At 39.4% G+C, this 14,719-nt stretch overlaps 1 protein-coding gene across 1 annotated transcript in view; it reads left to right on the top strand.

Annotated features, from left to right (window-relative positions):
* LOC117314936 (acetylcholinesterase-like) overlaps window positions 1–14,719 on the top strand; it is a 171,455-nt gene that overhangs the window by 129,678 nt on the left and 27,058 nt on the right. Inside the window, exon 2 of the mRNA XM_033869035.1 lies at window positions 12,697–12,999. Coding sequence (XP_033724926.1) covers window positions 12,697–12,999 — 303 coding nt within the window. The remainder of the gene's footprint in view (window positions 1–12,696; window positions 13,000–14,719) is intronic.

The following is a 14,719-nucleotide window of genomic DNA, read 5'->3' on the forward strand; positions in this document are numbered from 1 at the left end:
AACAGAAATAATTAAATAACTACAGAAAGAAAGGTCACCTAAGTAGCAAATAATACAAAATTATTACAATGCGCTGAAATTTTACTACACTAAATGAAGTATGTATACAGTATATAGTTTGTAAAGGTCGGCAGCATTTGTAGACGTAAAGATGGGTGTTTAACAAGACGTATGAAGATTTCATGGACAAACTGAGAATAACCGGATACAATCATTGTAAAACAGCATTCGTACGGTTAATGTGGTATGTATGTACCAGGAAATGGTCAGCGGCATTTGGACGGTGTGTCTGCTGGACAATGATAATGGTGTTTAGTGGACATTGTGTTTTTTTTTATTGTGATTGTCTCTGTCTGTTAGCTGTTGATTACAGGTCCGGGTGATTACAGGTCCGGATGATTAGAGGTCCGGAGAGGAAAACAAATGTTACAAGTCATCGTGTCTGCCAATGTTATTGAAATAAAACCCACGGGTGATCTTCAGGGGCTCCTGTTAACGTATTGTAACCCGTCGCCTCACGTGATGTTGTTCCGATGGCAGCTTTAAGTTGATAAAAGACACAAAATACGGTTAAAACTCCAGTATGATTACCATGACACACCGACATGTTAATACAAAATGTAAAAAAAATCGACCCCGTTTAACCGTTTGGTGTTTTGTGCACAGAAGTGAGAATGTGACGCTCTCTCTATATATAGGGTGTAGTAAGTAATAACGACGGTATGGTCCAATATAGGCAATGAATCCTAATTAACAGTATATAAAACAAATGATAGTGTCCTCGTGAAAATAGTGAAAACCGACACAGAAACAATATAGCGCTTTCGCTCCATTATGGGAGCTGTTCAGACTTTATACATGTATATATATATATATATATGGATATTTTTCAACAGTACAGTAAACAATTGACAAAGAAATAGCATGTATCTTTCACGTACACGCATTCCGTTTCACACTCTTAACAAACTATACATAACTTTATGAAGGCAAGAGTAGAACACCTCATAGCATAATTCTTTAGTGCAAACATTACAGTTGTTACATGATTTGGTTTATTTGATTTAAACATATTTTATTGTACATGTATCTTATTATATACAGGGGAATTGGGCACACGTTAACAAACGTATATTAAGCCTTTTCCCATGTTGATACATGTACGTTGATATACGTGTCTGTGACACTAGTTCCTATTTCCAATATCGTCTTGTTTATTGTATAGATTAAATATGCTTGAAATGAATTAAAAGAAAGTTTAATACTTTGTACTGTGTTTGGAAAGAAAGGATTAAAGAAAGGAAAATGTCTGGTAAATTATTTCAAATACTAAACATGAATATCTCGCATACCAGATCTGTAAATATATCGGAATACACAAGCCAATACGTTGATGTTTTTTTTATAACAAAAGGATTACCTTGTTAGATTTTTTTGGGAATCCAAGAATCCAGCTGCATACTGAATATACATCTACAAATTCTCATCTTTGAACCATCTCAATACAACAAAAAGGAAATGGTAAACGCTATCTAGCGACTGGTACGAATCGGTTACTTTGAAACATTTTTTACAGATTTCAGATTTTTCTTGTTCACTCAGACACACATAATCTGTATATGTGTTGCATGAGGTCACACATGAAAAGCTAATTTTACAAATGGCGAAACACAACAAACTTTAGATGCGTTTAAGCTGCCAAAACACTATTATTTGAGAGCACACGAACATTACATAGAGAAACTAAACCTTTGATTTTTCATATTAGAGTATGTACATGTACAATAATAGTTTGGAATGTGTAAAGTTGTTGCTTGGGATACTAATTCATAATTACAAACAAATAAATAATGATACTCGTCACCAACACCATTAGCACACAAAGGACAAACTCGATCATTACAAGGTTACAGAAGGCTGGATTTTGTTTTGGGTCAGAGCTAGTTTTTGTATTCCTCAAAGTACATCATCATGTACCAACTGAGTTACTGGTGAAATATTTTGTCTGGAGCCGATGGAATCGCCTACCGCCAGTATTTGCTTTCGTCATGACATATTTTTGATATTGATGTCAATACTCCTGGAATTCCAAGACATTGATAAGTTCACGTCGAAGGTCCACAGTTTCTACTAAGAGGGGAAGCTTGGTCCAAATTGGGCCTGTCTGTAATGATGTCTTCACTTGGGACAGCAGAAGTGCTCTCCATAACATACACGGCGGGTCAACCGTCTGAGTACGATTCTGTTACAGTACACATCACCATACTTCCATTCTAATTGTCTTACACTTGAGACAGATCTGTATATCATAACTATCAACGACGAACAGTTCCAAGACCCTCGACTGACACGCCCTCCGGGACTTAAACGTCCGGCGACCCGGATTATTGTTCCACTCGTGTGCGCATGTCTACAATGTAACTCTTAATTAATATAAAAAATGTCTTGCGTATTTATAACAATCTTTAAACATCAGAGTTTCGTTTTGTATTCATTGTAAATTTAAAACTGTCTATTCTTTAAAGTAGTATTTATTTCTAATTTAGATTCTGTTGCATCTGACTCTCAGTTTTTCATGAAATGAGCTAATATCTCGTGTCTTTGAATAATACTTTAAAATGCATATTCATCATAGCCAAAAAGCAAAAACAAAAAAAGAAAACAAACAAACAAAAAAACCCCTTATATATTACAGTAAATAGTAACATATATACTAAAATTTCAAATTATTTTAGATGCCCTTCGCTCAATTAATGAAATCTAATAAAACAAATAAATAAATAAAAAAAAAGATAAAAAGTGAAATATAAGTTGATATAACGTACATCGTAGTTGTCAAGTTTTTGATAAGAGATGAATCCCCACGCTTCTGTTAGTAACTACGGCAAAGGACTCACTAAGATGTCCCGCCAGTAGAGACAGAGAGACACAGGGTCTCTTCTGACGAGACATTTGCTTACTTAAGATGTCAGTCTGATATACATAGATAAGACTGTGTTATATAAACCATAATCACTGTTCTCTTTTGTATGACATTTACTTGATAATGGGAGTTTTTGTCATCTGTGTCTAGCAGGAATAAAATATCAATTGTCGTAAAAACTATATATATGTCCGTTTAAAGTGCGACATACTCTCGTGCCTGATGCCATCTGGGAGACCCCGAACTGCTAGAACAGACATTTCTACCGATAACTGATGTCTCCGAGGTAGTTTTGATTAGACAGTTTTTTTTTCTGAGAATGAGTGTCTGAAGGTGTTGTAGAGCGGACAAGTTCTATAAGAATGAGAGTTCCGGCGTGCTGACTGTCGGTAAGAAAACAATGGAGATTCGTTGTGATGATAATTTGTCCTTTTCGTTATGCCCCATACTCCATTATTTACAGAACCTTACAGCTTAACTTGATTGCTGACCAGCCTCCGTAACCTTATCAATGCTATCAATATCCTGCCATCTTACTATGCGCTGACCAGCGAGATGTCTGAAATTTCGTCACGTGATGTCTGAAATTTCGTCACGTGATGTTTGAAATTCCGGCACGTGATGTCTGAAATTTCGTCACGTGATGTTTGAAATTCCGTCACGTGATGTCTAAAATTTCGTCACGTGATGTCTGAAATTTCGTCACGTGATGTCTGAAATTTTATCATGTGATTTCTGATACATGTACGTCTTATATTCAAAGAGCCAAGAACAAATAAAATATAACAAAATGAAATAAATAAATAAATAAATAAATGAAAAATAAATAAATAAATAAATAAATAAATAAATTAAAAAGTGTATTTTTGGAAGTGTGTTGTGGGTCAGTCGGAACTCCTTGGATGACATTGGATACGATAGGTCGAAATATGTCAGAAATGTATACAATTTGTTCGCCGGGAAACGATTTACTCATAAATGTCGTAATAGAAAAATCACAGTTGGGCGCAGTAATAATATATGAGAGGGATGACATGCTGTCAGTATTACCACTGACTACAGAAAACGAAATGTTGTTTTGAAAAATATTTCCCTAGTTACATATTGGAGGCTTCCGAGGTCATGTGACGGGAATCGTTATATCTGAATCACGTGACCAACACATTTATGGTATCGTGAACGATCGTAATTATTTGATTAACTTACATGGGAGTCGGGTATACCATGTCTAAGGGACGATCACCGGGAGCTTGAATAACATACATGATGGATATGTTTACTTTGTGTATATTCTGCCCGGTTGGGGTCACCGTGTCAAGGCGTGGCATTTCGGTGTGACTACACTATATATTAACCTTTAAGTGACCCTAACACTTTCAGTCGTTTAGTTAACAAAAACACGTATATGATAGACAATTAATATAAAACTGCATCACATAACTGAGGACATCATCTAGTTGTTTCGTTCTTCTAGGACTTGTTAGTAATATTAGGGACATCGTACAGCTGTTTGTCCTTATAGGACTTGACAGTGATGTTAGGGACATCGTACAGCTGTTTGTCCTTCTAGGACTTGTCAGTGATGTTAGGGACATCATACAGCTGTTTCGTCCTTCTAGCACTTGTCAGTGATGTTAGTGACATCATGCAGTTGTTTCTTCTAGGACTTGTCAGTGATGTTAGTGACATCATATAGTTGTTTTATCCTTACTGGACTTGTCTGTGATGATAGGGAAATGATGTAGCTGTTTCGTTCTTCTATGACTCTTAGAAGATGTTAGTGACATCATACAGCTGTTTTGTCCTTCAATGATGCTAGGGACATAAGATTTTCGTCCTTCTAGGACTCGTTAGTGATGTTAGGAACATCATACATCTGTTTCGTCCTTCAAAAACTCGTCAGTGAAGCTAGTTGTCATACGATAGTAAAATCAGAATGGCTGTCAGAAGAATCAAAATGTGTCCATGTGAATACTTAAGCGATTGAAAGTGACGTGCGTTAACCCCGATACCGTGACTTCATCTTTAAAACTTTCACACATTTACTGCGAATACTTTGAATTCTAAATGTTATCAATGACGCAAAAACTGGTTATTAAAGTTTCTGATCACAAGCCTGTGTTAAAATAGAAAAATCGACTTGATACATGCCTTGTATCTTAATGGTCCCTCTTACTCCCAGTATGACCAGGATTGATATTGTTTTATTAGGTTTTTATATACATGTATAGCTGTACTAGGATACCATACATGTATGCAAACGTAAACCGGTACAAAATGTTTTAGGTCCATTTGATAAACTCTATTACGAGGACTATTACGCTGCACGTAACCGGTCGCTACTCTTACTTGGAATATCTTAGTAATTCTATTATATTCCCTACATGATTGCATGGCGTATTTTTACGGAGGGTGGTTTTTAAATTCGTACATAACTGTTATTTTATAGGAAATCATAGTCGCGATTAGACAGATAAACTGAACATTATTGATGTAGTTTTAATCGAGGATCATTAAGGCGAAATAAAATACAAAAAACAGATGTACAGCATGCATGTGAATGTCTCCTATCGCGTGAATCCCCACATGGTGTGTAGTCTAGACGACGACTCAGCGTCATGTGGAGGCTTTTACATGGAATCATCAATTACGTCGGCGTCAAACACAGGAAAAGACTATTGAACAGAATTTGTGATATTTTGCTGTTCAGAGATATATTGATGATAATGTTAGTTGTGTAAGGGAGTATACTGGTATCCTATCTTACTTATGCCAATGCTTCGGGACAGACAAGTCTGTCGGAGTGATAAGTTTTATAGATTTATATCTGAAACGTCCGGTTTTTCTTATTGACTTACGATTGCCTACAAACCTTTAATTCCAATCTAAATCGAGAATCTCCATATAATGATTGTCATTGATTTTTAAAACTCTACGTATCCTGTTTCTGAGATATTGTCAGTAAATATACTAATATTAAAATGTTTGAAGCAACACTTCAATTTGAAATGTTCAGAAAAAAACCTTACCGCTAATAGGCCTTTAAAATCGTTATTTAACTATTTACAGAATGGTCGATATTGAGATTATAATAGAAAATGTATGAAAAAAAAACAAACAACCCAAGTCGTTGTCTATACTTCAAAACCGTAAAATGCTAAAATGATTTCTGATATCTTTTCGCTTGTTAATCATGTTTAACAAATCTAGTAGTTCGGATTTTAAATTGTTTCACACTTACCTTAGTTGCGTTTTTTCCCTCATACATTGTCGACCTGTCATAACATGGTGTTAATCATTTCCTTCAATACATGTTACATGTATGTACCGTCAAGCAATAGCATACCTTTTATCTTTGTTTCAGTGAAATATGGTACCAAAATTAATTTGATGCATTTTTTTTTTTAATATCTTATTACTTTGTCTTTAATTCTCGCGGAATATAACTCTCTTATAACTCAATAAATTAAATAATTATCAGAGTTCCCTCCCCTATGCCCTATCAATCTAATGTCAATGTGTAACTATTCCCTATAACGGCTTCATATGAAGACAGCGTCGACTGTTTCGTTTTGTTTAGAACGAACACAAAATCTCTCACATCTATGATGGCCGAATTTGCAATGTTAATTTTTTTTCTGTTAATTAAGAAGATCAAGCTCATACATATTTCTTCATTTATATTACTGTACATATATATTTTCTCATAAACGATCAGCATTTTGGATAGTGGGTTGACCGATTGGTCTGCTGTCAGTATTATGTGACCGGATGGGGTGTCCTGCTGCGTGCCCAGTAAGGCATTCTTGGGAGTTGGGTGACCAGTGCGCCTGTTGTCAGTATAATATGATGGTGTCCTGCTTGGTGTCTTCAGGAGTATGCCCCACTGGGGCATGGAAGTAACTCTGACAGATACAGGGTGACACAAAGGGAAGTAACTCTGACAGATACAGGGTGACACAAAGGGAAGTAACTCTGACAGATACAGGGTGATACAGGGTGAAACAAAGGGAAGTAACTCTGACAGATACAGGGTGAAACAAAGGGAAGTCACTCTGACAGATACAGGGTGAAACAAAGGGAAGTCACTCTGACATATCAGAATGCAGTGAGATAACACTATAAAGTCGGCATCATTTCCGCGTTATCACATGGAGACAAACACGAATATACCACAGTCTCCCAACCCATATACAAACATCACACGCATGTATCTCGTACACATGGGTGGTCGTACTTAAATGGCCATAGATGTTGATAGGACGTTAAACGATAATTAACCGAACTATATTACATTGTGACAAGATAACCGCTCATACTCTTAATTTGGGTCGTGACATCACTGGAGTTTTTATCTCAATTTTCATAGCGGGTGTAATCGATGAAGCCGATAACGATTACACTCCGGAGATATCTTGTCTCATCTTTTTGTCTCAAAGTAGAGCTGTATATCACCTGGAGTTTTTCTCATCCTTTTATCGATTTAAACTCTGTACATTTTGTTTATGTGTCGAAATTCTCTGTTTTATTGGCGGTAAGCAATATGATTACCGTTCAACAACGATTTACAATTATAAAAGACAATGTTAGTTTTTATGCAGTATATTTGTTATTAGGACGTAAAATAGTGTTATAGCTCGTGCTGGACGTTTTAATGTTTCAAACAGAGCGATTGCTGTGATGCTGATGGGCATTTATGAGTGTGTTTCCGATTTCTCCTGTGTTTTATTCGACATTGATATTACGGTAGATCTAGCCAGCATTTATCGGGGTGTATACACTAACTCCGTACATCAAGCCCTGTCACCTCACATCACGCCCCGCCTCCATACATCCCGCCCACTCTGTATATCACCCCCAGTCTCCGTAAATCACGCCCTTCATCCGTAAATCACGCCCTGCCTCTGAATATCACGCCCGACCCTCCGTATATCACGCAGTATTCGTGCGTCACACCCCGCCTCCGTGCGTCACACCCCGCCTCCGTGCGTCACGCCCCGCCTCCGTGCGTCACGCCCCGCCTCCGTGCGTCACGCCCCGCCTCTGTGCGTCACGCCCCGCCTCCGTGCGTCACACCCCGCCTCCGTGCGTCACATCCCGCCTCCGTGCGTCACGACGCTCCTCCCTACTTCACGACGCTCCTCCCTACATCACACCTCATATCACGCACTGTCACCTCATATCACGCCCGCCTCAATACATCCCGCCCCACTCTGTATATCACGCGCTGCCTCCGTATATCACGACCAGTCTCCGTATGTCATGCTCCGCCTCCGTACACCACACCCTTATTGATAAAGGAAAATTGTACATTTTTATACAATGAGATGTCAAGTATGTGAGAAATTCAATCAAATCAACAGGTCTCCTCAGCTACACCAAACATACATACCACATAAGAAAATCATCCTTAATGTCACAAAAAATAATTAAAAAAAAAACTAAAAAAAAAACTAAAAAAAAACTGAAATGAGATGGTTTACGATCTAAAATTAAGTCGCTTCTTTCGATCACTACGGGGTTTTCTAAACAGGCACTCATTCGCAGAACTAAGGACAAAGCGGACACATTTTATACATGTAGTATTTCGACAACCTCGCATCATCCAGTGTTGATGACGGATAGCGACAAAAGAAAGAAGTACTCAAAGTGGCATAGATCCAACATAAGATTAAAGGCTAGCTGATGGACGATTGGGGAGCCCGCCCTCCTTACATAACCAGAGGTCGATTGATCTAATGTAGGACGATCGTGGAGCGGTCCCTCCTTACATAACCAGAGGTCGAATGATCTAATGTAGGACGATCGTGGAGCCCTCCTCCTTACATAACCAACGGTCGAATGATCTAATGTAGGACGGTCGTGGAGCCCGCCCTCCTCCTTACATAACCAACGGTCGAATGATCTAATGTAGGACGGTCGTGGAGCCCTCCTCCTGACATAACCAGCGGTCGAATGATCTAATGTAGGACAATTGGGGAGCCCTCCTCCTTACATAACCAGCGGTCGATTGATCTTATGTAGGACGATCGTGGAGCCCTCCTCCTTACGTAACCAGCGGTCGAATGATCTTATGTAGGACGATCGTGGAGCCCGCCCTCCTCCTTACATAACCAGCGGTCGAATGATCTAATGTAGGACGATCGTGGAGCTCGCCCTCCTCCTTACATAACCAGCGGTCGAATGATCTTATGTAGGACGATCGTGGAGCGGTCCCTCCTTACATAACCAGCGGTCGAATGATCTAATGTAGGACGATCGTGGAGCCCTCCTCCTTACATAACCAGAGGTCGAATGATCTAATGTAGGACGATCGTGGAGCGGTCCCTCCTTACATAACCAGCGGTCGAATGATCTAATGTAGGACAATTGGGGAGCCCTCCTCCTTACATAACCAGAGGTCGAATGATCTAATGTAGGACAATTGGGGAGCCCTCCTCCTTACATAACCAGAGGTCGAATGATCTAATGTAGGACGATCGTGGAGTCCTCCTCCTTACATAACCAGAGGTCGAATGATCTAATGTAGGACAATTGGGGAGCCCTCCTCCTTACATAAACAGAGTTCGATTGATCTAATGTAGGACGATCGTGGAGCCCTCCTCCTTACATAACCAGAGGTCGAATGATCTTATGTAGGACGGTCGTGGAGCCCTCCTTCTTACATAACCAGCGGTCGAATGATCTTATGTAGGACGATCGTGGAGCCCTCCTCCTTACATAACCAACGGTCGAATGATCTAATGTAGGACGATCGTGGAGCCCGCCCTCCTCCTTACATAACCAGCGGTCGAATGATCTAATGTAGGACGATCGTGGAGCGGTCCCTCCTTACATAACCAGCGGTCGAATGATCTAATGTAGGACGGTCGTGGAGCCCTCCTCCTTACATAACCAGAGGTCGAATGATCTAATGTAGGACGATCGGGGAGCCCTCCTCTTACATAACCAGAGGTCGAATGATCTAATGTAGGACGATCGTGGAGCCCTCCTCCTTACATAACCAGCGGTCGATTGATCTAATGTAGGACGATCGGGGAGCCCTACTCCTTACATAACCAGAGGTCGAATGATCTTATGTAGGACGATCGTGGAGCCCTCCTCCTTACATAACCAGAGGTCGAATGATCTAATGTAGGACGATCGTGGAGCCCTCCTTACATAACCAGAGGTCGAACGATCTTATGTAGGACGATCGTGGAGCCCTCCTCCTTACATAACAATATGTCGAATGATCTAATGTAGGACGATCGAGGAGCGCGCCCTCCTCCTTACATAACCAGAGGTCGAATGATCTAATGTAGGACGGTCGTGGAGCCCTCCTCCTTACATAACCAGAGGTCGATTGATCTAATGTAGGACGATCGTGGAGCCCTACTCCTTACATAACCAGTGGTCGAATGATCTAATGTAGGACGATCGTGGAGCCCTCCTTACATAACCAGAGGTCGAATGATCTAATGTAGGACGATCGTGGAGCTCGCCTTCCTCCTTACATAACCAGCGGTCGAATGATCTAATGTAGGACGATCGTGGAGCCCTCCTCCTTACATAACCAGCGGTCGAATGATCTTATGTAGGACGGCCGTGGAGCCCGCCCTCCTCCTTACATAACCAGAGGTCGATTGATCTAATGTAGGACGATCGTGGAGCTCGCCCTCCTCCTTACATAACCAGCGGTCGAATGATCTAATGTAGGACGATCGTGGAGCGGTCCCTCCTTACATAACCAGCGGTCGAATGATCTAATGTAGGACGATCGTGGAGCCCTCCTCCTTACATAACCAGCGGTCGAATGATCTAATGTAGGACGATCGTGGAGCGGTCCCTCCTTACATAACCAGCGGTCGATTGATCTTATGTAGGACGGTCGTGGAGCCCGCCCTCCTCCTTACATAACCAGATGTCGATTGATCTAATGTAGGACGATCGTGGAGCCCTCCTCCTTACATAACCAGAGGTCGAATGATCTTATGTAGGACGATCGGGCAGCTCGCCCTCCTCCTCACATAACCAGCGGTCGAATGATCTTATGTAGGACGGTCGTGGAGCCCTCCTCCTTACCTAACCAGAGGTCGAATGATCTAATGTAGGACGATCGTGGAGCCCTCCTCCTTACATAACCAGCGGTCGAATGATCTAATGTAGGACGGTCGTGGAGCCCTCCTCCTTACATAACCAGCGGTCGAATGATCTTATGTAGGACGATCGTGGAGCCCGCCCTCCTCTTTACATAACCAGCGGTCGAATGATCTAATGTAGGACGATCGTGGAGCGGTCCCTCCTTACATAACCAGCGGTCGAATGATCTAATGTAGGACAATCGGGCAGCCCTCCTCCTTACATAAACAGAGGTCGAATGATCTAATGTAGGACGATCGTGGAGAGGTCCCTCCTTACATAACCAGCGGTCGAATGATCTAATGAAATCAATAACTTGTCTATAGATCGCATGATAGGCAATTACATGTAAAAGATGAAATCAAACTGCTACGTACAAATAAAAGTACGGCTAGGAATTTATGAAGACAAATGCACATGGTGGAATTGACACCGTATTGATTATTAGGTATAGCGAACTTACCTCAAAAGTGCAAGACCGTTACACCATACTCAGTACAAAACATCCCCCATCAGAATGTCAAGTCGCAGACATGTCGACAAATCGCAATCAAATCCCTCCCTTTCTGCACGTAAACATAACGATTCATTGTTATATATCAAGATAGATCCCCCGCCGCTGTGAAGATAAGAACATTTCGCTATCACTAAAACACTAACTACAAGCCAATTGCGACGACTCGGGAATGAGCAAATTGTTTCATTTCAGACGATAGGTTCTTCATGAGTAAGACAAACGATTCAAATATTCAGACGAAAAGTGTTCGGCGTAAACCTTGCTAACGTTACACGTTTGAGGGAAAACTGATGTATAAGATGTGTTCTTAAAGAGTGCATATCTAATGGCAAAGTGTTTGATTTAATGGGCGGGATTTAATGGGTGGGATTTAATGGGCGGGATTATACCATTAAAAGAGAGAAATAAATCTAAGTGGGTCATCCGGTGCAAGGATTAAGTTTTTTTACATAAACTTTTGACACGCGCTGATGTTTTTTCTTTTTTTTTCTGGTTCAATAGAGGATCTTACACTTTGATCTATTGCAAATAAAATTTATGAAACGAATGTATTTCATTCTTATTTTTTTTTATTATTTTATCAAAATTTGTGACGAGATTCATAAATCACCACTTTGTCTATATTTCGCGGTGTATTGCAGCATGCATTCTATTGTCTTTAACGAAATACACACTTAGTTTGCAGGGAACGTCACATCAGTAACCCTATTTGTATCCTACCCCTTAACTACAGGTAGTAGTCGGGCATTGCAGCATTACTTATATGGTCTTTCATGATATACACATTTGTCAGATTAATAGAATAATAAGGCTACACTTCAAAATATGAGTATCCTATTAAATATGGATCGATTTCCCGTGAACATAATTATGTTTAAGAACCAGACCCGCATTTAACATTACACATGCCCTCAAAGGTATCAATCCACTGCAAAATACGATAAATTTAAATTTCACACCATAAATACACAGTTTTATTGAAAATTCAATATTAGGTCTGACATGTTCATAACACTGATACATGTACTTACAGCACGTTTATATATCAACTTATATATATATATCCAAAAACTGATTGTTAGTATTGTGTAAATTCCCAAATATAAAAGATCCCAATTATCTTTTCTCTTTTCAGATCAGGGAGAGAATGAACATTTGGTTTAAAGCAACATGGCTGCTAATAGTTCTCCTTCACGCATGCGCACAAGCACAAGATTTACCGGAAGTACAGACAACTCACGGAAAAATAGTTGGATATGTACAAGAAATGTTTGGAAAGAAAATAAAGACATTTTTAGGAATTCCGTTCGCCATGCCACCTACTGGTAACCTTCGATTCAAACGTCCCCTACCGGTAGAAAGTTGGATTGGCGTTCTCAACACCACTTCATGGCACAATGCCTGTTACCAGATGCCCTTTCTCTCATTCGTCGGCAAGGTTTGTGGTATAATTACTTAATATAGAGACAGGTGTGTATTGTTTATACTCAGCATAGAGACAGGTATGTATTGTATATACTGAGTATAGAGTCAGGTGTGTATTGTATATACTGAGTATAGAGTCAGGTGTGTATTGTATATACTGAGTATAGAGACAGGTGTGTATTGTATATACTGAGTATAGAGACAGGTGTGTATTGTATATACTGAGTATAGAGACAGGTGTGTATTGTATATACTCAGTATAGAGACAGGTATGCATTGTATATACTCAGTATAGAGTCAGGTGTGTATTGTATATACTGAGTATAGAGACGGGTGTGTATTGTATATACTCAGTATAGAGACAGGTGTGTATTGTATATACTCAGTATAGAGTCAGGTGTGTATTGTATATACTGAGTATAGAGACAGGTGTGTATTGTATATACTCAGTATAGAGTCAGGTGTGTATTGTTTATACTCAGTATAGACAGGTGTGTATTGTATATACTCAGTATAGAGTCAGGTATGTATTGTATATACTCAGTATAGAGTCAGGTGTATATTGTATATACTGAGTATAGAGACAGGTGTGTATTGTATATACTGAGTATAGAGTCAGGTGTGTATTGTATATACTCAGTATATAGACAGGTGTGTATTGTTTATACTCAGTATAGACAGGTGTGTATTGTATATACTCAGTATAGAGACGGGTGTGTATTGTATATACTCATTATAGAGTCAGGTGTGTATTGTATATACTCAGTATAGAGACAGGTGTGTATTGTATATACTCAGTATAGAGACAGGTGTGTATTGTATATACTCAGTATAGAGACAGGTGTGTATTGTATATACTCAGTACAGAGACAGGTGTGTATTGTATATACTGAGTATAGAGACGGGTGTGTATTGTATATACTCAGTATAGAGACAGGTGTGTATTGTATATACTGAGTATAGAGACGGGTGTGTATTGTATATACTCAGTATAGAGACAGGTGTGTATTGTATATACTCAGTATAGAGACGGGTGTGTATTGTATATACTCAGTATAGAGACAGGTATGTATTGTATATACTCAGTATAGAGTCAGGTGTGTATTGTATATACTCAGTATAGAGACAGGTGTGCATTGTATATACTCAGTATAGAGACAGGTGTGTATTGTATATACTCAGTATAGAGTCAGGTGTGTATTGTATATACTCAGTATAGAGACAGGTGAGTATTGTATATACTCAGTATATAGACAGGTGTGTATTGTATATACTCAGTATAGTGACAGGTGTGTATTGTTTATACTCAGTATAGAGACAGGTGTGTATTGTATATACTCAGTATAGACAGGTGTGTATTGTTTATACTCAGTATAGAGACAGGTGTGTATTGTATATACTCAGTATAGAGACAGGTGTGTATTGTATATACTCAGTATAGACAGGTGTGTATTGTTTATACTCAGTATAGAGACAGGTGTGTATTGTATATATTCAGTATAGAGACAGGTGTGTATTGTATATACTCAATATAGAGACAGGTGTGTATTGTATATACTCAGTATAGAGACAGGTGTGTATTGTATATACTCAGTATAGAGTCAGGTGTGTATTGTATATACTCAGTATAGAGTCAGGTGTGTATTGTATATACTCAGTACAGACAGGTGTGTATTGTATATACTCAGTATAGAGACAGGTGTGTATTGTTTATACTCAGTATAGAGACAGGT

This window comes from Pecten maximus, chromosome 17 (genome assembly GCF_902652985.1).
Source record: "Pecten maximus chromosome 17, xPecMax1.1, whole genome shotgun sequence".
NCBI classification, from domain to species: Eukaryota; Metazoa; Mollusca; class Bivalvia; order Pectinida; family Pectinidae; genus Pecten; species Pecten maximus.